This window comes from Chelonia mydas, chromosome 8, assembly GCF_015237465.2.
Source record: "Chelonia mydas isolate rCheMyd1 chromosome 8, rCheMyd1.pri.v2, whole genome shotgun sequence".
Lineage (NCBI taxonomy): Eukaryota > Metazoa > Chordata > Testudines > Cheloniidae > Chelonia > Chelonia mydas.
This window is the reverse complement of record NC_057854.1, coordinates 24,147,631-24,170,026: the sequence shown is the minus strand read 5'-3', so window position 1 is coordinate 24,170,026 and position 22,396 is coordinate 24,147,631. Positions and strand designations below refer to the sequence as shown.

Below are 22,396 nucleotides of genomic sequence, written 5' to 3'. Positions count from 1 at the left end.
TCTATCTTAATTCTCTCTCAATTCCTGCCACTGAAGTTTTTCTACCATGTGAGTCTGTTATTTGTTATTTATATTACCTTAGCAAGTAAGAGCCTTAGTCTAGACAAGAATCCTATTGTGCTGGTTGCTGTAGAAACACAGAACAAATGACAGCCCATACCCCAAAGAGTTTACAATCCAGTGGATTCACTGACACTGCTCAGTTCTGTCTACTATCATCATAGCTAGGCTTGAGTCTTACAGAAACTGAGGAAGGAAGGTGTCCCAAGAACCTATGTTTCAGGGTTATGGATAAAAATATTGGCACTTAAATTGAGTATAATCTCTGTGGATGTGAATTAGTGAAAACCTACAGAGCTTTTTCCATCATCCTCTGCAGAAACAGAATGACTGAAACTGATGACTGAAGTCTTCAACAATTTACATATCATTAGATTAAGAATACTTGTATTGTAAAACAGAGTTGTGATATTACTTCTTCACACAATGCACAGTCCACGCACAGTCAGCCTGCAGCACTCTTTGGCAGGGGATGTTGTGCAGGCTAAAAGTATAACTGGGTTAAAAAGAGAATTAGATAAGTTTATGGAGGATAGGCCCATCAATAGCTATTAGCCAAGATGGTCAGGGATGCAACTCCATAATCTGGGTGTCTTCTAACTGCCAGCAACTGGGACTGGACAACACTTGCCCTGTTCTTTTCATTCCCTCTGAAGTATATGGCACCGGCCACTGTCAGAAGTCAGGAGACTGGGCTAGATGGACCATTGTCTGACCCAATATGGCCATTTCTATGTTTTTATATTTGAATTGTGTAGCACAGTAAAATGCTGTTGGCTGTCTAATTTTGGTGACAAAACTCTGCAAAATTCATTATTTGGACATTGATTTTTATGACAATCATTAATTTAAGAACATCCCAGTATCTTATTGTAGAAGTTTTATGGCTTGATTCTTCAGCTGCTCCATGCATTGGACTTCATTTCAATGCAGAAGCTGCAGGATTGGGCCGTTAGCATATTAAGAGATGAGCATATGTTGAAACAGTTATTCTATTCGATGGTAATCTATAGTTAATATCATGCACTTACGGATAACCAGATAACCTGGTATTGACAATATGTCTTATGTTTGCTAAACAAAAGGGATGTAAAAGAATTATCTTCTTAGTATTCCGTATCACCGCTAGAGTATGAAAGAGAACCGCACACTTCTCACAAAGGCCAGATTCTGCTCATGGATGCACATGCTGATTTCCCATTAAAAATCGATGGAAGTTGTGTATGTGTATCCTCCTGCAGAATTTGGTCTAAAAAGACAAACAGAAGGCAGTGGGGAAAAATAAGCTTCTATTTGCACAACAGATAATGCTTTTTTTTTTTCTCTCTCTCTCTCTGTTTCTACCCCCCCCCCCGCCCTCCGGCCCCCGTTTCTTTCCTGAATCCCAAGCCCCCTGCCCACACTATGTCAAGTAACTGAAGAGTAACATGTTTTGCAGATGGATTATCAGTGGCATACATACTGTGGGGCTATGTCTATCTGGAACACAGATGTTTGATTTTTGTATTTTCCAGTTACACTGCAAGCAGCACACAGGTTTGAAGGGGGGATCATCCACAGATGTGTCACAGAAAAAGAAAGAGGGTTATCCATGTGCACTGGCACTAATCATAATAATCCTTCTCTCTAAACAGACTGACTGTTTGAGCCTGAGCTATTACTTTCGCTTAGAGTCACTATCCCATTCTGCTTTTCTGCCCTGCTTTCGAAACTGCAATGTTGCTAGACACACAATGTGGTTTGTCTTTAGCTTTAGTCTTTCCCCAGTGCAGGAGAATTCTTTTTAAAAAGTGTTTGTTATTTCATCATATCACTTGTCAATAAACAGCATTCTGACATATATAGATCAGACCAAATTCTGCCTTGAATTACACTGGTATAAATCAAGATTCAGTACACTGAAGTCGTGGAGTTACCATGGTGTCTAGCTGGTCGAAATGGGTATACCTACACAGCCCAGGTAAACAGACTTAGGCTAGCGGGGCTCACAAGAGTGTTCTAAAAATAACTGTGTGGACACTGCTTTGAAGTTGCTGCTCAGGCTGGAGCTTAGGCTCCAAAGCCCATCCCAATTCCTAGGCTTCAGAGCCCAGGTTCCAGCCCAAGCTGCAACTTCAAACCGCTGTTTCTAGAGCACTAGCCAAGTCCTGCTAGCCCCAGTCTGTCAACCCAGGCTGGGAAGCTCGCTCCCCCAGGCTGTGTAGACATCCATAGTGAAAAGAAAAATAGGCCCACTGTTTGCTGATGATGCTTTGGCAGAAGGTACACTAACTTTCTTTCTATTCCTCCCTTGTTAATGCAAAGATAGGAAATCCCTTTGTATAAGGAGTTGGTTGAGGGGAGGGGAGGTGGTGATTTTCTCAATGGGTTTATTAAATCTTTGTTATATTTACATTGCTACAAGGCTGGGTTATCTGCAGGTACTTGCCGGAGGTTGTTTATTGGAGGGTGTATTTTTAAGAGTGAAGTATTCCCAGAGCATGGTGTGGGCAGTTCTTTATTTAGTATAGCACAAATTTTAAGAAATAAGTATCCCTAACCATAGGTGCTGGAACGAGGGCGGGGTTGCTGCCACATCCCCCTGGCTTGAAGTGGTTTCCATCATATACAGGGTTTACAGCTTGATTCAATGGCTCTCAGCATCCCCACTATACAAATTGTTCCAGCACCGCTGTCCCTACATGCTATGAAAGAACATGCTCTTCACATCAGATGATGATACAACTGGGGGATTTTTGCCACCTCAAAATACAGGAGATTCCTTTTATTTTAACTTCTCCCTTACTTTCAAGGGCCCACCTGTATATCTTCATTTAGCATTGCATTCACAGAATCCTTGATCACAGATTCAAGGTGGAATATATTAATTAGTCCCAATTCTTGGGTCCTGTTGAGCTGTACTCAGCAGAAGACATAAAAAGAGAGAGACAAGATAGTTTTATGCTCCCAACCCTGGACCTAGGAAGTGGCTGGATGGCAACTGGAGCAATTAAAAGGAGCATCCGATTGCTTTAAGTTACACCTCAGTGGCCTATTCCAGCAGCCAGGACACATTATTGCTCCAGCGGTTAATGGCCAGTTCCTTGGACATCCCCCATACACTGAGGAACATGAGGTAGAGCTGGTATAACTCTCTGGAGGGGAAACCTCAAATAGCTGCTTAAACCAAATTAAAGATTCCTGTTTGCTACTTAAGCAATGCAAAAGGGGCAGATAGAAGCCTAGGACTTGGTCTGATGTATTGCAATGGACTGTCTTTACCAACACTATCATTGTAAATTATTCTCCAGTTTATAATACAACTTTTTCTCAGCTACCAATGAAGACTACCCAGAGACCCTGGCCAAAGGAACAGCAGCAAGAGGAGGCAACAACCTGTAGCTCTCATTCAAATTAAATTGATAAAGTCTGTGTGTGGGGATGGGGTTCTGTGACAGCTAAGCTCTGAGTAGTTGCTGCAGTTATTAATTTTCTCTATTTGGATTTTCCCTTTTGAGAGTTTTCTTTGACAAGGAGCATTGAGCTTAGGGTGCAGTGGTGAAATCTGCCCAAAACACTAAACAGAAAGAAAATATATGAACTATTACAACTAGCAAGCTATGTTAATCCCTGATTTTATGGAACAGAATAAAGCAAACTTGTCCAGCGCACCTAAGACAAAATCTCAAACACTGTTAGCTGAGTTGACAAATTGCAAAAGAAACTGGCTTCTTTACATGGCCTCTTTGCTGGCAGTGCAGATTTGTGATGTTGCAGCACAATGAAAAACATTGCCCCAAGCCTGCAGTCTGACCCATGCGTGTGGACCTTTGCACAATGACTCAGAACTAAACAGGAGGTGCTGTATGGCATAGAGTAGTAAGGTGCAGTCTAGGACTAACTAAGGTCATACAACTAAACTAATTTATACTCTTTGGATGCCCACAAAGCAGCCACGAGTCTATTCCATCCAGATACTGATCTCCCTCAGTTCTCATTGACTTTGCTAGGGTTTTCTTGGCACAACTCAGGAGGCTCTCAGCAAATTGCAGGATCAGGCCCTTACCTCCAGTTAGAAAAGATAAAGCAAACATCGCTTTGGAATGTATGCAATTCTGTGTTCCAGCCTTCTCTGTTTTTATAGGAATGCTGTGTGCGTATTATTAATTTTGTGTGTATATTTTTCTCTGGATATTTCTAATTAAAAATCACTTTGAAATTATCTATGAATCTGCCTTCCTTTGTACTGTGGATATGTGATTTTGCTGTCAGTGCAGCTTGTAGCATGGCACTAAAATGAGCATCTTATGTATGTGCCTGGATACAACAAACTTTAAAACAATTTGTACTTGTTCTTATTGCTGTCTTCTTTGCTCACTTAAGATTATGTACTTTTCCTGTCAGTACAGTGAAGTAAAAAGCAAATAATGGCAATAAACTCTAAACTTTCAGATAGAAAAATGTGATAGTTCTTATTTCCTTTATAATTTACTAGGCTAAGGATATAGAATTTTGCTGTCATCACACTGGAATAAAAATGAAATTAGTGCCAAAGCTCAATATGCCTGGACAAGCATTAAAGAAGAAAAAAGCATATCTCCTACTCTTTTCCCCCTTTCCTCTTATTAATAGACCTATGAATACGTGACATTCCTACCAGTGCTACACAATATAAATGAAATCACTAACTAGTGGCCTGAAATCCTCAAAGATTATTCACGGGCCTAACTTCCATTACGAGTGTTAGGTACCTGACTATTTTTGAGGATCTGAACCCTAGACACTACAAAACTTAGATAATAATAATTAATAATTGATAAAGCTTTCTTTCTTATTATTGTTTGTTGACCTAATGGCAAAAGGACTCTAAGAACACTCTTTTAGATCCCAGTGACACAGATATACATTTAAAACCAAAACACCATTGAAAATATTAAATCTACTTCCAAATTGGGCCAGATTACTGAGCCTTTACTCACACTGGTGAACACTTACTCATACGAGTAGTCCCAATGAAGTCAACGAGACCAACCTTCTGAGTAACTGCTTACCAGTCAGTATAAGAGGTTCACTGTCTGGCCCTCGATTTAATAACCTTCTCTCCAAAGTTCTACATTGCTCCCAACATCTGTTGATTCCATCACCAACATGTAAAACAGGTAAGGAATTGGCATAGTTGGGCCCACAGCTGTTACTAACACTATTAACATCTGCAGAAGAAACACAGAACTCCAACATCACATCTCAGCAGGTAAAAAAAAAGGCTCTTTTAAAGATTTACGATCTTGCTATATCAATGCAGTTCCATGATACGACACATCAAAATGCAGACTGACACTGCAGAGCCTCTGACAAAATATATTTATTTTATGTTATTTATGTTAAATGATTAAAGCCACATTTTGCTCTTAGATACACTGGTGCCAACCCAGCAATTTAAATGGAATAATTCTGGAATGGCCCCTGTGGAACTGTGAGCAGAAGGCAGTCTCTCCACTTACTTTGTGCAATCTTTGCAGCTTTTATACAAAAACAACTGATATTCCTTCATTCCTGTGCAATCATATTTGTTTTGTCCTATTTTAAGATGTGCTGCTGTGACTACTGAGATCAGACTGCAATACTGTGCAAAAATGTGTAAATGCTAGTGGGGGAAAACCCTCATATCTTGAAATGCAAGACATTTAAAATATATTTGTATTTGATTTCAGCTGTCTCTTCTCTCTCCCATCCCTATTGCCCAGCTCTGTAGCTCTAGGGAACACTGAAGACATGTGGATACAAATGATAATCAGTTACTTGCCCTCTCCTTTCAGCCACATCAGGATACTCATTAAACATGTCCAACATATTCTGATTGATGTAATCACAGGGAACTAAATCCTTTCTACTGGAAAGACATCAGGCTCCTCTACACTTGAGGAATGTTGCTTAAAGACAGAATAAGAATCCTCTGCTGTCTGAGCCATATCACTTTGTGGCTTAGGAAAAAGAGCTGTTTGAAAAAACAAACAGCAAAAAGCTTTCACAAAAATATTGAATTGGAAAGTGTTTTTATTTGTTTGTTTATCAAAATGTCATCAAAAATTCTGACCAGCTCTATATAGGAAATTATCCCTGTTAAACTCTGTGACTGTCATGCTGCAAAAGCTCTTGGATACTGTACAACAGGCACGCACACCAAGTGACTTAGGTCCCTGTCCTTTTCTGTACTGGGGGACCCTGGCTCCCTCTTGAAGTCAGTGAGATGCCAGAGGGTTCTGTGAGGCACCCAGGGACCCATGCAACACTTTCAGGATCTGAGCCTACTAAATAAAGAGAGCTGTGAAGAACCAAACAATATGATTCATATTTAAAACACACACATTTTAAATGGAATACAATCGAAACACTGCCCTGCTTTCCTATGCTATCGGTACTGAATTTGCTTCTGATATGCTAATTGTAATTATAAAAGCAAATGTAATTACTGTAAGAATAAAAATGGGCTTCCATCAGGGTCCAGATGCATTCTCAGCTGGTGGCTGTCATATTTTGGAGTGGAATGCCCACAGTTTTGTATTTCACACAGAGATCACCTGCAGCTGACAAATACAATGAGCCAAATTCTGCTCTGAGCTAGCTGAGGGAAATTCATAGTGACTCCTTGGCAACCAGTGAAGTCACTCTGGGTTTGCATCACTTCACTGAGAGCAGAATTCAGCCCACTGTATCTTACAGTCCAAGAACTTACTGGAAGTTTGCAGCAACTCTACTGAGTATGACAAAATAGAATTTGGCCCTTTGCCTTCTCTATTTTTAGATTAGAGGTTTGGTGGAGGATTATGTAATAATATATTAGTAAGAGATTTTGAATAAAAGAGGCATTTAAACAAAATTAACTATCTTAAAGGGTGAGAGGGACACTTCTAATGTATTTTGAATGATTTTTGTAGTAGACAAAATTAGATTTGGAATTGTAAAAAAATTGAACCTATTCTGAATCCACTTTAACTTGATGGGTTTAAAACTATTCAAGCAACTAAAGCTTTCAAATGACTCTGAATTTTCATCAATACTAGATCTTCTCTCTCTGGTCTTGTCTGCTACAATGAAACGTTTGGGTGCAACTATCTCATCGTTACTATACCACCAGTGGAAGTGTTTGTGTAGACAGGGGCATACACACCACCATATCACTTAGCCTGGTTGGGGCAGGCTTAGAGAACATATTGGCAAAAATGCTGGTGTCTTATTTACCCTGTAACTCACACCATTATTACCACTAATGAAATTGTATTGGTAGCACTGAATGATTCCCAGTCTAACACAGACAAAACCCTTTTATATTTTCTGCTCCTGGACTCTTCAGTAACTAGCCCAACCTTAACATTCTCCATCAGCTTTCACTATCTAAGGAGTAAGTTCAATAAAGACAGAAGACAGATAGCACTCTTCCTTCTGACACAAACACTGCTCACTACATTTCTCCTGAAACTCCCAACTGATAAAACTAAACCCCTGGCAATCTCCAAAAAACAAAAGAAAACCCACCATTATAGTGGAAGAAAGGTTTTTTTACTTTGAGGGAGAAATAATAGACCAGAACAAAAAAGGAGACAAGAAGATCTGAGGGCATAAGAAAACGTGAAGATTTTTAATTAAGGGGTTTCTTTTAATCACATGAACTTGGTGGCTACTTAGGAAGGTGAGGGTTTAGAGAAAAAATTTCCTCTTTGAAACATTGTTGAGGAAGAATAGCACAGGGCCCGGTTAAAAAAAATTCTGAGACACACAGAGGACATCTTAGAAAAGACAGAAAGTCCTGCAACAATATTATACAAGGATCTAGAACAAGAAGAAATAGACTTTGCAGAAATCAGAGAGAAAAGGAACTGTAAAAGAAAGCAATGATATGACTTAGAATCAGATAAGGAGTAAGGAACCAAAGCATAAGAACTGAATAAAAAACAGAAAGGGCAGGATTCTAGAAAGAGAAGGAAAAAGAGACAAGACAAATAGGACAGTGATACAGCAGTAGTATACAAAAAAAAAACACACCCTCCTTAATGACATTCTAGATCCTATTAACTCCCCTTGAGCCAGGGCTGCCTTCTTATAAGAATTTTTTCCCAGCATGCCTTTATAGGGGTCAGCCCTTTAAATCTGACAGAGTCAAGCAGCTGCAGTCCTAAACAAGCCACTTTTGCAACTGCTTGCTACATCTCCTTCTTCTAGTTCGTAAGAACTCTTGATTCTTGTTGTGGTTTCCCTTGGTTTTCCCTTTCCTGTTCCTGAGGAGATGGGTACATCCTTATGCCAAACAAGCAGGGTGGAACTGGAACAATATTCTACAGCTATAAAAAGTGACTGCTGACTCTCTAAAGATACAAACTCTGGATTTCGGCTTGGGGAGAAGGTCTATGCACTGCTCTTTGCAACCTTTTAAAATTTGGAGACTTTTGAATAGGGCTTATATTGTTTGCTTGGTTGGTTTTTGCTTCTTTCCTAGTTCTAGATGCCATGTATTACTTGTAAATAGCTCTGTTAAGGAAAATATTTGTAGACTGTGTTTCTTAGGTATTTTACTACTCACTTGCTGGCTTTTATTGCTAAAATGGTGAAAAAAGAGGAACGTATTGATTGTACTTACTTCTACACTTGTTTGTGATTTAAACCCTTGAGAGGGAAACTTTACAGAGTGAGAGTTTCAAACTTCTTTGTTTGCTTTATTGATTCCTTCAAGGTCAGACTTTTAGCCTGTGTTCAGATTGGGCTGCAGTGGTATGGAGAATATGTAAATCTCTTCAGCAGCTGTAGGAGCCACCAGGCTTTCTAGAATCAAGCCCTGGTGTGACTGGGAAAGCAGCTATGGGGAGCCATGTCCTCAGCAGCCGGGCTCTCACTGCCTTTGCTTTGTAGCATCTGTTGCAGAGTCACCCCACAGCAGACTATGCAGAGGAGGGCAAACTGAAAAAAGTCACTTGCTGTAATCGCTTCAGTGTGAAGATAAATTGGCCGAATATGGGCCCTGTTTTGGGGAAGCTGAAACACCTCTATGATCTGCACTAGAGCTCAAAAATAGGGTAGTTCCTCTGTGAAAGGCAATGGCTCTGTAGCTCCTCTCCCTTATACAGATTTTGCACCATTCTAACTTCACTATAAGAGAGCAGAATCACACCCAAAACCCTGGATTGTACATTTCTGAAACCCAAGATGAGGACTTTGAGAACTGATGAAGAGGCTGAGAATAATGAAAGTGCTGACTGGATTTTGGTATTTGATTGAACAATTGCAACATGAATGTAATGTTCTTTTCACTAGAGACTCTTGAGTTAAAAATGGAAGAGTTCTGCTAAACTCTCTGTTCTGTGGGAGCTGAGGACACTCAGCACCTTGCAGGATCAGACTCATGATGCCTTTGGCAACCAGTGCTGTGGGAGGGCCTCCTCACTGCTACTTCTGGGAACAGCAAATAGGAACTCCATTGGGCAAGTTTTCCTGCCAGGCCTCCTTGAGCCACATTGTCTTACTCAGGTTCCACTGTACGTATCGGTGTCTTAAAAAAAAATGAGGCAAATGTTTGTCTACCTATGAAGAGGAGTTGGATCTTCTAATATAATTTTTTTCTTCTGGGATCTCAGAATTTTAATCATTGCAGTACTTATGTAAGTGTTTTACTGGATATAATTTGATGTCTCTGCCTAATGTGTTTGGACTCTAAATTGTGTAAAATTACATTTTTGTCTTCTCCAAGAACACAGGACTTTATGGACCATTATCACATTGTTCTTTTCTCCTCCTTCTGTCCTTTCTGAATTAATTTCATTGTTTATCTATAATGGACCCTCTACAGATCATATTATATTTTCTTTAGTATTCTACATATTTGGGTCTTTAAATGGAACAAATGATGAAGAGCATTGATTCATTATTCAGGGATTCAGACCCGAAATATCTTTCCAGTTTAGGGTTCTTATTCTAATATAGTGATGTGCTTTCTGTTAATATTTTCTTTTACTGTGTCATGCAAGGTGATCTATTTAACTTAGTATTTTGATATTTGCCTGAGTGATTTCCTGTGAAAAAGCTATATTTGAAAAAAAAGAGGACTAGGGATCTTTTAAAGTGCTCCGAGTCTTTAGATCTGTAGCATTTTCCTTTGTAGCATTAATTTGCTGTTACAATATACAGCCCATAGGGTATGTAATGTCCTCAGTCAAATGATAATATTTCAGTCATAACAACTGAGCCTTTCTCAAATGTCATGACATTTGAAAAAAATTACTTTATCTGAACATTAACAAATATATTATCTGTTTTTATTGTAAGTTTTGATGAGGCAACTTATTATTAAGGGTTCCTTAGAATAATAAAAATGTAAATATTCTACATGCACATTTAGATTTACTTTATGCATATTTATTTACAAGTTTCATCAACATTGAAAATCTACTTTTTCATTATCCATTATTGCAAACTTCTGCAAACTCTATCACACATTACTAGCTTTGCTCAAGTCAGTCTTGCTTGAGTTTTTTGCAGAGGTTCTTTAACCTCATTTTACACAATCTGGGCGGGAAAAAAAGCATTCATTTTCTGAGTTGTTAATGTGTGATACAGTTTCTTTAAACTTTTCTGAAAGACAAAAGATCTTATTAGAATAATCTGCTTTTTTTTTTGCCCGTCTTTTCTGGAGTCTCATATTTTTTCCCCAATGCTAAAACAAATCTTTACTATAATACATTGAGGGCTTGTCTAGTTAGTGTGCGGCAAGCTGCGGTATAAACTAGAGTATGCTAGTTGTCCGTGTACACCCTGCTAGCATGCATTAAAAGTTCCCTAGAACACTTTAATCTACTCTGCTTTACAGGAGTATATTAAAGCACACTAGGGAACGGCATACTAGTGCACTGTAGACTTGCACCCCAGTTTGCCACACACTAACTGGTTTTCTAGACAAGCCCTGAGATTTATGAGCCCAGTTCTTCTGCCACTGATGTTAAGGAAAATGTTGCTTTTTATTTCAATGGGGAACAGTAACAGGCTGTACAACTACACCTTTGTTAGCAAATGGACCCTACTACTCATTAAATGGTTTTGGGTACACCTAGCCTGTTAGTTTTAGCTGTTTTAAAACACATTTAAATAGAAATGTTTTAGCTAGGGACTCTGAGATTTGAAATGGAGAAGAAGAATGGCTTTGTGGTTAAGGCAGTGGACTGGTATTCAAGAGAACTGGGTTCAGTTATGCTACCCACTTTCTGGATTACCCTGGGCAAGTCCCTTAATCATTATGTGCCTCAGTTCCCTATCTGTAAATGGAGATGATGATAATACAGTATTAACTTACCTTGGATTAGTGTTGTGCATATAAATAAACTGAAGTTGGTGATAATGGGGGCCATATCATCACTTAGGGAGACTTGGTAGTGAAAATATTTAAAACCAATCTACAACCATTTAACATATCTTGCTTTTGATAAGAGAAAGCATTTCTGTCTATCACATGTGCTGAATATTTACCCCTCTTCCTTTAAAACTGTATCTCTGTGTCTTTCTCAAAGCTTCCACCAACACAGCTCTTTATTCGAGTAACAGATGCCAAGTTTATGTAAAAGCTAATTCCCCTTCCCCCAGTTGACCCACTTATGGTATGTATATTACAGTGATCCAATAACCATCCAGCCAATGCATGCTCTCACTCTTTTTTGAACAGTGCCCTACAAATTCTGCAATCTTACTATGATGTAGTCCACATACAAGGGATTATTTCCGTGAATCACAGTACTTACAGCATTGCTTAAAGAAAGTATTTGTGTGTCACATTTGTCTAATGTTGTTTTTTCTTTAATTATTTTGCTTTATACAAATCAGAATGACCGAAGAAGAAGATCTCCACTTTATACAAACAACTGAAAATGAACTACTTTCACTGTCTGATGTTAGAGCAATAACTTCCTTGACATTTGCATGGATGTGACTCAGTTATGTAATCTGTTCCAGACTAAGATCACTTTAACATTGTTCAATTGTTTTGCGGTCACTACTTCGGCTGTCTCCTCCTATATGACGCTTATTATTATTAGAAAAATGAGCAATTACCGAGACCGTCTCGTCCTCTGCCGGTACAGTTGCTGCGGCTAGTGCTGCTGTTAGTGCTGCTGCCCGGGCTGCCTTCCTCATTGCTCTCTGAGTCTGCAGGTTGGTAAAGTAGTTGACAGCTGCAAACTCGATAAGTGCAGAGAAGACAAAGGCAAAGCACACAGCTATGAACCAATCCATGGCAGTAGCATAAGACACCTTGGGCAAAGAGTGGCGGGCACTGATGCTTAAAGTGGTCATTGTTAGAACTGTCGTAATCCCTTTAAAATAACAGAATGAAAATCAAGGTATTAGGATTTTGCTTATATCCATATTGCTTACAAACTGTTATACATCTGTAGATTACACTTCCTATTGTTTCATTACTGTGCTCCCTCTCAGCTGATTAACAGATTGCAAAGTACTCCTTGTGCTTCAAATAGTTCATATTTGTATATCTAATCATAGTGAATAAGCCACCCTAGACTGTATGCCTTATTTGAAAATGGTACACAAATGTAAAGTTCAGATACCCAGCTATTGAGTAGGGATTCTTTCTAGAATGATGCTAAAACATGGACATAACAACATGCCTGGAAGCACCACTTTCTAGAGAAGGTATTTGCAGGAATGACATGAGGACCACACATGGCAATTCCCATATAAGAAGGGAAGAGCTCAGATTCCAAAAACCTATTTTACCTATAGGTTAGTGAGCACCATCTATTGCTGTAATCCAGGTTAAAATACTATAATTTAGTGACATGTAATTTCAGCATCCTTCTCCTCCCCCCCCACCACCTTTGAGGTTACATTAGATGGACATAAGATGTCATACAGAATTCATGGGAATTCTGCATGAAGACCAGTGACATGCTAGAGCCCTGAGAAGTTTTAGATAAGAACAGGACGTGTCTGAGGAATAGTCCCATATGCAGCATTTTTATTTCTTTGTGGAAAAAAATGACTGCCTAATTTGATCAAAGTGTTTGTAAGATTCACTAAGATATTTCATACATTTATGAGGACCCCCCAGTTTGCATATTCCTAGAGACAGGTAGGTGTGGAAAACACCATAACGTTTAAGGTCCACATTTGTTCCAACAGAACAAGTCTGAACCTCTGTCTCTTGACGCACGTTATGTTTTTCATGTCTTATGGCATACATATGCCTGATTAACCTTCTACTCATTCTTCCTATTTGACGTGAGAATAGGGTTGATCACTCACATATTCCCCACAGATGCCTGATAGAACAAAGAGATCTCATGGCATGCAAGTTTCCAAAATCAATGTTCACTCTTTACTGTGGCAGGTGGGTCTGGGGATAGCATATATTGAAGTAAATAGATTGCAGAACACTGTTTCTCTCCTCCCAGTGGTCAGGAAAGGGTGGGTGGGAAGGTAGAAAATGTTATGGTACGTTGTATTGATCATCAGTATGCTATGAATGATGCTGAGCAATGAGAATGCAGTGTCATCACATACTGATGTAACATCTCACTGCAGCTTCTGGACTATGTGAGTTGATTATTTTAGGTTCTCTCTGCAACTCTCTCTCAAGCTGCAGTTGTCAACTATCTGCAGTTGAGTACCACTGTTCCAATGTCATAACCTAACACGTTTTTAATAAAATGCAAGTAGAAGATTTTAAAAAAATAGTATCTCTCATCCCCCGAATCTGGCAGACATTTTTATAACAGGAGTATACATAAGCCTGAGGTATAGTTCAATGCCAAAAGTCCATGTCTCACATATGCACACAAGTGAACTTTTCAAGATTATGTGTGCTGAGATTAGAACATGGTCATGTGCTATTTAGCAATATTTAGTAATGTAATGATGGATTCAGTGTCTGTATAAATACTTATAACTACTGGAATTTAGATATTAGGAATCTGAAAGATTTCTATCAGTGAGGGCTGAGTGATTTTAGAAGGTGATTTTCTTGAAATGCTCTGGATTGACAAAATTTGCTTTATCTAGCAGAATACTAAAATACAGTTGAAAAAATTGCACAATTGATATTTGCTATTTTTGGCTGTAATTTTGAATATTTCTCAGTAAGTTTTAAGAGAGATTGGTTAACATAACTATGTAAAATTCAATTTATTTCACTACTTGTGCAATATAATTTTGCTTTAAGAATCTTTCCACATCTGAGATTTTAATGAATATGCTAGATCAACAGTCAAATTCTGGCTACCAGTGTGATACAAAAACAAGAGAAAGGTGATCATATCTATCTGTGCATAAAATTTTCCATCCTGAACCTATTAGTTAAAATTCATATAGAGGGGACTCTTTGTGAGGACTCTGAGACAGACATGGCATCTGGATGAAGTGGTGACACCAGGAACAGAGTGAGTGTGAGCTAAAGGATAACTTAGAAATACCCATGTTCTTTATTCCTCTGCAGGGCAGGAGTAACACATATATTGGGAATGCACGGCCCTTTTTGAGTACATAGCAGTACAAAGGAGTACTACTGTACCTGAGATGGTTCTGCCTACCACACTGTTCCTTTCAGAGGGTTCTAGCAAGCAGATCTTTATGACCCCTGCTGCTTCTTCATCTTGGGCTCACAGCATTCCTTATATTTGTAGACTGTAATCTTGCATCCCTTTTTGAGGGATTCAATCTGCTTACAATGTTGTTCCATTTATATAATATTGGAATTGGTTTTAGAGAACTAGCTTTAATCTCCCATCATTAATTTCTCCTTTCCCCCTCTTTAAACCTTTAATTTGGGGAAATTTAGATGACTTTTCTAGTCAAATTCACTTAGATACTAATTATAACATCAGTGTTTTCCAGTGTTATACATAATGAGATGTCAGGCCTTCCATTTTAGACCTCTGATTTGTCACTGGGCCTGAAAATTTGCTCTAGGTAGTAAGGAATGGAGCCCACAATCATTTTGCAGGTGAAACTCTCTGGAGTCAAGACAGTTTTGTCTGAATAAAGACTGCAGATTCAGACTGTAATGGGGATAAATCCTTCAGTCCTTACTCTGCTGAAACTTTCAGTATAGTCATTGGACTGAATGCCCTGAATAAGGAGTGATGGACTTGGTGGGTTTTTTTATACAAGGTGTCAGTCTTGGTATTACTAATTTCCAGCAAAACTGGCAATGGCATTTTCATTTACTATGTTTTCTAAGAATATTCCTCTGTTCCTAATTCTGTATTTACTCGTCAGCCTGAAATAGCTCATAAGTAAATATTTTTTTAAAAAAAAAATCAGTCTGAAGACCTATTTACCCAATAGACTGAGCAGTTCCAAATCACCCATTCAGCCTGTCAGGAGAAGAGTATACATTTCACCAAATATGCCATGATATGTTTCTGATCATCTGTAACTGTTCCATGAGCAACACAGTACTGGGGGTTGTTATTATTATGTATTATGATGTCAGATTGTCAGCCCACATTTGTTCTATACACACTGCACTTCAACAGCAATAAAGCACCCTTTAAAATCTATTATATCAACTCATCCCAGTACATGATTATTCTTTACAGTTCTGTCTGAATGCTTAAGAAAATAAAAATTAATCTCCAAACTTTCAAAAGTGGCCTCTAATTTTGGGTTTTACTTTTTTGTTTTTTAGGGTGCCCAACTGCAGTTAGGATTGTAAGAATGAACAAGCATATACAACTCTATTTCAAGTCAATGAAAGTTGTGTGCACTTGGCACTTCTAAAAATTGGACCCAAGGTGTCCATTGGCTCTAATATGCACCCATAAGTAGCTGTACGTATATTAATAGTTCCATTGCAGTTAAGTGAGACCCATAAAAAACAATCCTCCTCTCCCCTGAAGTTGGGCAACCAAATTTTTTGAAAATATGACCCTAGATCCTGCAGTCTTAGTATAAAAGGCAAATAGAGGAGTTTGGTCTATACAAAGACTACAGGACTGGGCTCCAAGGAACTTACAATAATATACCTAAAGCTGGTTGAAAAATGATATGGGGAAAAACGCATTAAAATTTAAAATTTTTCTCCATTTTTCACTGTAAATATTTTTTATGAGAATTTTTTGTCCAGCTCTAAGTATACTCCAGTCCTTCTCAACCATTTGGCTGGTAGAAGTTTTGTCTTTGATGTTGATGGGCATAGTACAGGTCCAAAATTAAGAATGAAGTAAACAGAAGAGTCTAAGTTACAAAAGCCAATATATATAAATGAGACATGAGAATCCAAAATATACAACTTGATAGTCCACCCACTAACCCAAGTCATTGGAGAGAAGGAGGCCCAGTGTCATGAGAGACAGGCAGAGAAGAGAGCTTGTGATGGGGTTTCTGTTTGCATTTTGTCACTCTTTTAACATAACTTTTCATAGACTTCTCCAATTTAACACTATACATTTACTTTTCATTAATTTTATAGGTAAACCTTTCTTTGAATCTAAGTATTGGTTTTAACAGAACACAAATCAAGGGAAAACTTCTTTTCTCAAATCTGAATGGTGGATCTTAACTCTGAAATTCTCCGTGCACATATGCCTGGAATGTCTATGGACATTACAAAGCAGAAATAGTCAAAACTGATGATGTAAATTTTCTGAGAACAGAATTATGTTCCCAGTAGGATTTTTTTAACATTATTGTTTTGGTTTCAATATAATTATTTATTTTTGTTCCCTGGGATCCATTAGCTTTTTCTTTCTCTACTTAAAAACAAATTCCCATCACACTACAGTAGCTGTTCAATATTGTGGATTCAATACAACGAATTAATTTCATGGTAAAAACATTAATACCAGCCACAGTTCTTGCTGGAACAGATTCTTTGTTGATCCAAAACACAACTTGAGACAGGACTACAGTCATGGTGCATGGAATATATGTCTGAATGAGATAGTAGCCTATTTTCCTTTGCAGATGAAAATAGAGCAGCTGAAGTGAATATTCACCTGCAACAAACAAGCAATGAAAGGCGATGAATAAATGGAATGATGACATGAGCTGTTGCAGAGACTTTAACACAGCATACCAAAAACTGTTCTAGCTGGAACAGACTCCTTATTAATCCAGAAAGACACCTGAGAAAGAATGACTGTCATAATGCAGGGAGTATAAATCTGTATCATGAAGTAGCCCATCTTCCTTTGCAAGTGGAAATAAACTGTCATTATTACGTATTCACCTGTTAGGAGACAAGTATGTCAGCATTATTTTGGCAATATATGAAAGAACGTTACTGGAGTAAACCTTGGAATGTCTTAAATTAATATGCTGTGTTTTGAGGAAAGCAGTGGCGAATAATGGGCCTCCTACTATACGGTAAAGTTTAGCTGATCAATAGAAGCTAAAGTGAATCAACTGAGATAAAGGGAAAAGGTGAATCAGTTATTACTTTGATATGTTATTCTGCTACTGAAAAAGCAGCGTTCCTGGAAGTTGCATTAAACTTTGCCCACCCATGAGCAATATGTTGAAAATCAGTCTTTTGCAGGAAACAAACGAAACTTTTCAGCAATTTTAGTTAGGGGGAGAAGAGTAAACAGTTAAGAGATAAAAACGAGAGCAATTTAGTTGGTTTCCAATGAGTCTTTTATAATGTGTCAATTCTACATGAGGCTATGTCTTACCTGTGTTAGATTTAATTGTTTCACTAGACACTGTTTGTCCTATAAGATCATACTGGAGGAGACTGGAAGACTCTTGTGGTACTTCTACTGAATACAGAGGTCCTTTTTTCCATGTGTAAATGATTTCACTTTTTGGATAGGCATCTGGGGTATCATGGAGGAAAGAATCGATAGTATTAATTATATTACAGTAGTGCCTAATGGCCAAAATAAATACGATGGCCCCACTATGGTAGGTGTTGTACAAACAAGGAGACTTGGTCCCTACCATTACAAGCTCTTTCTAATCTAATTAAAATTCAATTCTAATTAAGATTCAACTCCTGAGCATAACAAACAGGACAGGGGAGAGGAAGGATGAGGGTAAATAACTTCTCCTTCTCAACCTTCCTCTTCCACCCTGGCTCCCATGTAGCTAGCATCTACACAGGACCCTTTTCTCCCATTTAGCAACATAAGAAGGGTAGACGGTAGTCATGCCCTGGTTGAGAATCCATAACATAGACTAAGAACATGCCTCAGCTTGAGGGTTTTGAATTATGTTAAGGTTCTTTTTTATTCTAATTTTAAAATTCCCTATCAATCAACTCATAATGCGTTGTACTCCCTTAATATTTGTCTTGTTTCCCTCAATAAATAAAAGGTGACTCTGTACCCATGGCCTTTGTATTTGTTTTCCCCCTTTTCTATATAGACTACAACCACCACCCATCTACCTACCATTAAAGGGCCTTATTAATAAACATAAGCTATCACTATGGCTCCCTGGAATGATGGTTCCCCCTTTCTCTGCATAAGCCCCCTCTTGATGTGTATCTGCCACATGTGGTTCTCTGAGACTGTCAGGGCCCTGAGAGTTATCCCACTTACTCTGCTACTGCCCACAGTGGAGGGGTGTTTCCCTCCAGCTGAGGGCAGAAAGTCTGTTGATTGCAAGTGGTCATTTCAGCATATTTCTTCATTCAAAATAGACCAGTTTCTTTAATAAGTGAGGGCATGTAATGATAATCTTTCTTCACTGCTAAAACAATAGATTTGTTTAAAAGGTACCAGTATAGACTTGGCTATGTCAGAATAACAAAAAACAATACAATTTATAGCCATGAGCTTGCAATGAGATCCACTAGCCTGGATTCCTCTGACTATGCAAAGCCCTGGTCCTAGTGGTATGCATGAGCAGATTCTGATGTGGAATATGGGCCTATAGTTAGTTAACTCCCATTAAGGACTGCCCTAAGACCCCATTTTCAAGTTCTTAAAGTCACTAACGGCCTACATCCTGTTGTTCAAATATGAACATATATTAAAAAATCTGAAACTTTTACAAAACTTACAGCTCCCAAACTTCAATGGACAAGCATGCCCATCCATAGGGAAGTTTACCAGCCGCATGGGACAATCAGCATTAATGGTCAGTCTAAAATACATTAAAATAAGTTGTACTCAGTTCCTTCATTAGCTGAAGAAAACAAGTTGAACGGGAAACAGCACAGTAGCATCTTACCTCATCGTATAAAGAATAGTTCCATTCTGCATAATTCTGAAAAGTTTGTTAGGAGTTGTCATATTATGAGCAATCGACTTTTTTCCATTTCTAAAAAAGGTGTCTGGTGTCCAGATCTTACTGACCATTAAATTGTTCAATCTAAGAATTTCAGTTGGCCCACTAAACTTCAACCTCTCATCAGTCCATGTCTGCCGAAAGAAAACATCCATTGTGTATTCCTACAGGAAAACAAATCAATCAAAGGTCGTGGCCAACAGTACTGACCTACTATAACTCAGTGGAAGACAACACACATGGTAACCACATTTCATTCACCGCTGCTTAATCGTGTTAATCCTATTATCAAGCAGTTGCTAAAAAAAAGAAAGCCAGTCTATGAGAAAAATATCCTATTTTCTTACTATTTTAATAAAGAGCTGCAAATTAATCATTGAACAGATAATTTGATATGAATACAAAGAAAGTTCATTTTGCTCGCACAAAACATTTATGTATATTATTTATATATATAATTCAAATGACTGCAATTGTAAGGAGATACAAATGTCTCATTTTATATGCTTTATAACTGCTAAAATAAACTCTCAGTACTTAGTGACAGTGAACAAAAAAGACACCCTAAATATCTCTTATGCAAATTATTTTGCATATTTGCTACAAAAATCTTATACATATTCATTATAGTGTGATCACACAGCATGTCAAGTTACTTCATAGTACTACTGCAAATTAATGTTTGCAAAAACTTTTTTCTAATGATCATGTCCAAACTTTTCAAGTAGGTGTGTCTAAAGTTAGTCTCCTAAATCCATATTTAAGCACCTAAATAAGTTACTCAGAAGCCCAAATATAGACACCTAACAGTAACCACCCAAGTTAGACAATATACAGCCACTGTGACTCATAGCTGGAGAGCGAACACCATTTCTAGAATGAAAATATGCTTCATGATTATTTGGGGAGCATGGAAAATGGTTTAGTTTCGATGGTTTAAACTCTTGCTATTGGTTTCTATGCACGTTGTTGTAAACGAATAACTTTTATGGCAGTCTGCAGCTACCTGTATTCGGGTGCCACGCCTTATAGCTTCGACTGCTCTACTGAGAAAAGGAAAAGATTGAGCTCATCAGTCTTCCTGAATTAGTCATGTCTTTATTTTACTGTTTCCTAACACGCAGCCCTGCTGTAAAGCTATGCATTGTGGCACATATGCCTACAATCTTCTTAACGGTGCTTATGCATCTTTAACCAATCCTTCCTTTCATTCAACGCTCAGCAAATCAACAATTGCTCTCGTTGCTTTAGCTTGGGAAACAAACTTACTTGCAACACATTCCTCTCAAATTTTCCTTGCACATGCTGCCGAAATTGCACGGCCCGTTAGGTTGACACGATTGTGGAACTAGCTATATGCAACCCAACAGTAAAATGCTCTCTGCTCGGTCCCTCAGAGACAGAGATTGTCAAGAAGATTAAACCTAGTAATCTGCTCTAATGACAGTCCACTCAGATGCCACCGTAATGAATCCTGAAAAACAAGACCAGGGCCAGGGACAAGCGAAGCTCCCGTGCTGGACAGATCCCACGGTTTGTGTGGCGAGAATGTCAAAAAGGGAACTGTTACTGGGGGCCGGGGGTATGCAATGTAGAATGAGTCTTACCATCTCCACGTCTGACACGGGGCCGAAGCTGGTCACATAGATATCCGTTTTGACTTCTGTAACAGCACCTAGCGGACATTCAAACAAGCTCTGAGCACTGCCAGGGTCCGACGTAAAGAGATGTATGCTATCGCCAGGACTGCACTCAACAGTCCGCATACCTACACAGCAACTAGCCTCGGGCAGGAGCGTGGCCCCCCGGGGCACAGCAAAGCTGCTGTTCGAACTTGTTCCCGAGTGCACTGCAAACCAAACGGTGTGCACGCGGGGACCGGTTTTCACGTTGACCTCCTGCTTCTGGATGTCTAAGGCTTTGCGTAAATCAAAAGCAATTGTTTCTCCTGTCAACAGCTCCATTATGAAGGGGTAATTCAGGGGCAAACTTTCTGCAAACCGCCCCATATCTGTTTGGAAGAGACACATCTATCTGGAAGTGGGGGCTCGGGGTGGGAGGACACCTTCCACTGGTGTGACTCTCCATAGGAGAAGAGGGTAGGAATCCAGGGCATGGACCTGTTTCCCTATCTCTAAGATCGATTTACTTTTCAACAACAGATAGGACACAAGAGGAGGGGAGAGCTACAGTTAAAGATACTGGGTTTCCTCTACCTCCAAATCCAGGTCGGAGCCTGTTGTCATATCCATCCAACAACTTATCCAGAATTCGGGTGATGTTTTCAGAGTACAGTTTCCCTTCATCAGTCTGGCTCCCCAGCGCCTTGTCTATACTGCAATTAACACACCAACAATGCCATCATCCAGCCACTCCTTCCCCTTCTGTGCAAAGTCAACGGTTGCGTTTCTTTAGCCAGGGCCGTCAGGGAAACACCAGGAAACGTACACCCCGCCACCCACCCTCTTTCCCCCACTGACTCGACCCCGGGCAGGGGAGTTGGGTTGCTTAGTCTTTGATTGTCTTTAGCATTGCTGAAGAGCTTACTCACCAGATAGCGATGCATATCCAAGAGAACAGCCAAGCCATGCTTCAGCACTGCGCTCAGGGCTCCCAGATAGCCTTCCGCCTAGTCAACTGGAGCAAGTTCCAGAGCCCATCTTTCCCCCTCTCCCTGCGGGTTAGGAGCTAAAAGTGCAGTTGTGCGGATGGAGTTGGTTGTTTTCTCCCTCTTCTGGTTCTGCACCCTTTTGTGCGTGTGTGTGAGCGCGGTTTGATTTCCACACCGCGGTTCAGCCTCGTCTGGCTGTTTCAGTTGGGGAATTAGAGTTTGAAGGGACGGTGCACGGTCGGAGAGCAGTGACAATAATCGAATAAGGCATTAGGGGAGATTAAAAGGAAGAAATCCACTGCTAGTTTTGGCATGGAATTAGCAGGGACCCGTTAGGAAATCTGGAAAAGCGCTGGCATCTTGCTGATAGAGATTATGTTAGAAATGGCCTCAGCTTTTATTATTTTTGTGGTTCACAGAGAGATTATTATGCAGCTTCTGCATCATTAGAACTTAAAAAAAAAAATCTACGATTTCCAGTAGGCTGTTTTCTGACCTTTCCCAACAGATTTAACTGTGACA

The 22,396-nt window shown here is 39.1% G+C and overlaps 1 protein-coding gene across 2 annotated transcripts in view; it reads right to left on the bottom strand.

Moving 5' to 3' along the window:
• The window catches only part of GABRA6 (gamma-aminobutyric acid type A receptor subunit alpha6), a 31,394-nt gene extending 9,333 nt beyond the window's left edge, over window positions 1-22,061 (bottom strand). For both annotated transcript variants that reach the window (XM_007071443.3, XM_043521365.1), the window contains exons 1-8: window positions 21,815-22,061; window positions 21,480-21,598; window positions 20,871-20,938; window positions 19,207-19,427; window positions 19,037-19,119; window positions 17,703-17,846; window positions 17,105-17,257; window positions 12,124-12,383 (exon numbers count right to left, since the gene is read on the bottom strand). In XM_007071443.3, coding sequence (XP_007071505.3) covers window positions 12,124-12,383; window positions 17,105-17,257; window positions 17,703-17,846; window positions 19,037-19,119; window positions 19,207-19,427; window positions 20,871-20,938; window positions 21,480-21,598; window positions 21,815-21,852 — 1,086 coding nt within the window. In that variant the 5' untranslated portion in view covers window positions 21,853-22,061. The remainder of the gene's footprint in view (window positions 1-12,123; window positions 12,384-17,104; window positions 17,258-17,702; window positions 17,847-19,036; window positions 19,120-19,206; window positions 19,428-20,870; window positions 20,939-21,479; window positions 21,599-21,814) is intronic.
• Between the last annotated feature and the right edge of the window lie 335 nt (window positions 22,062-22,396).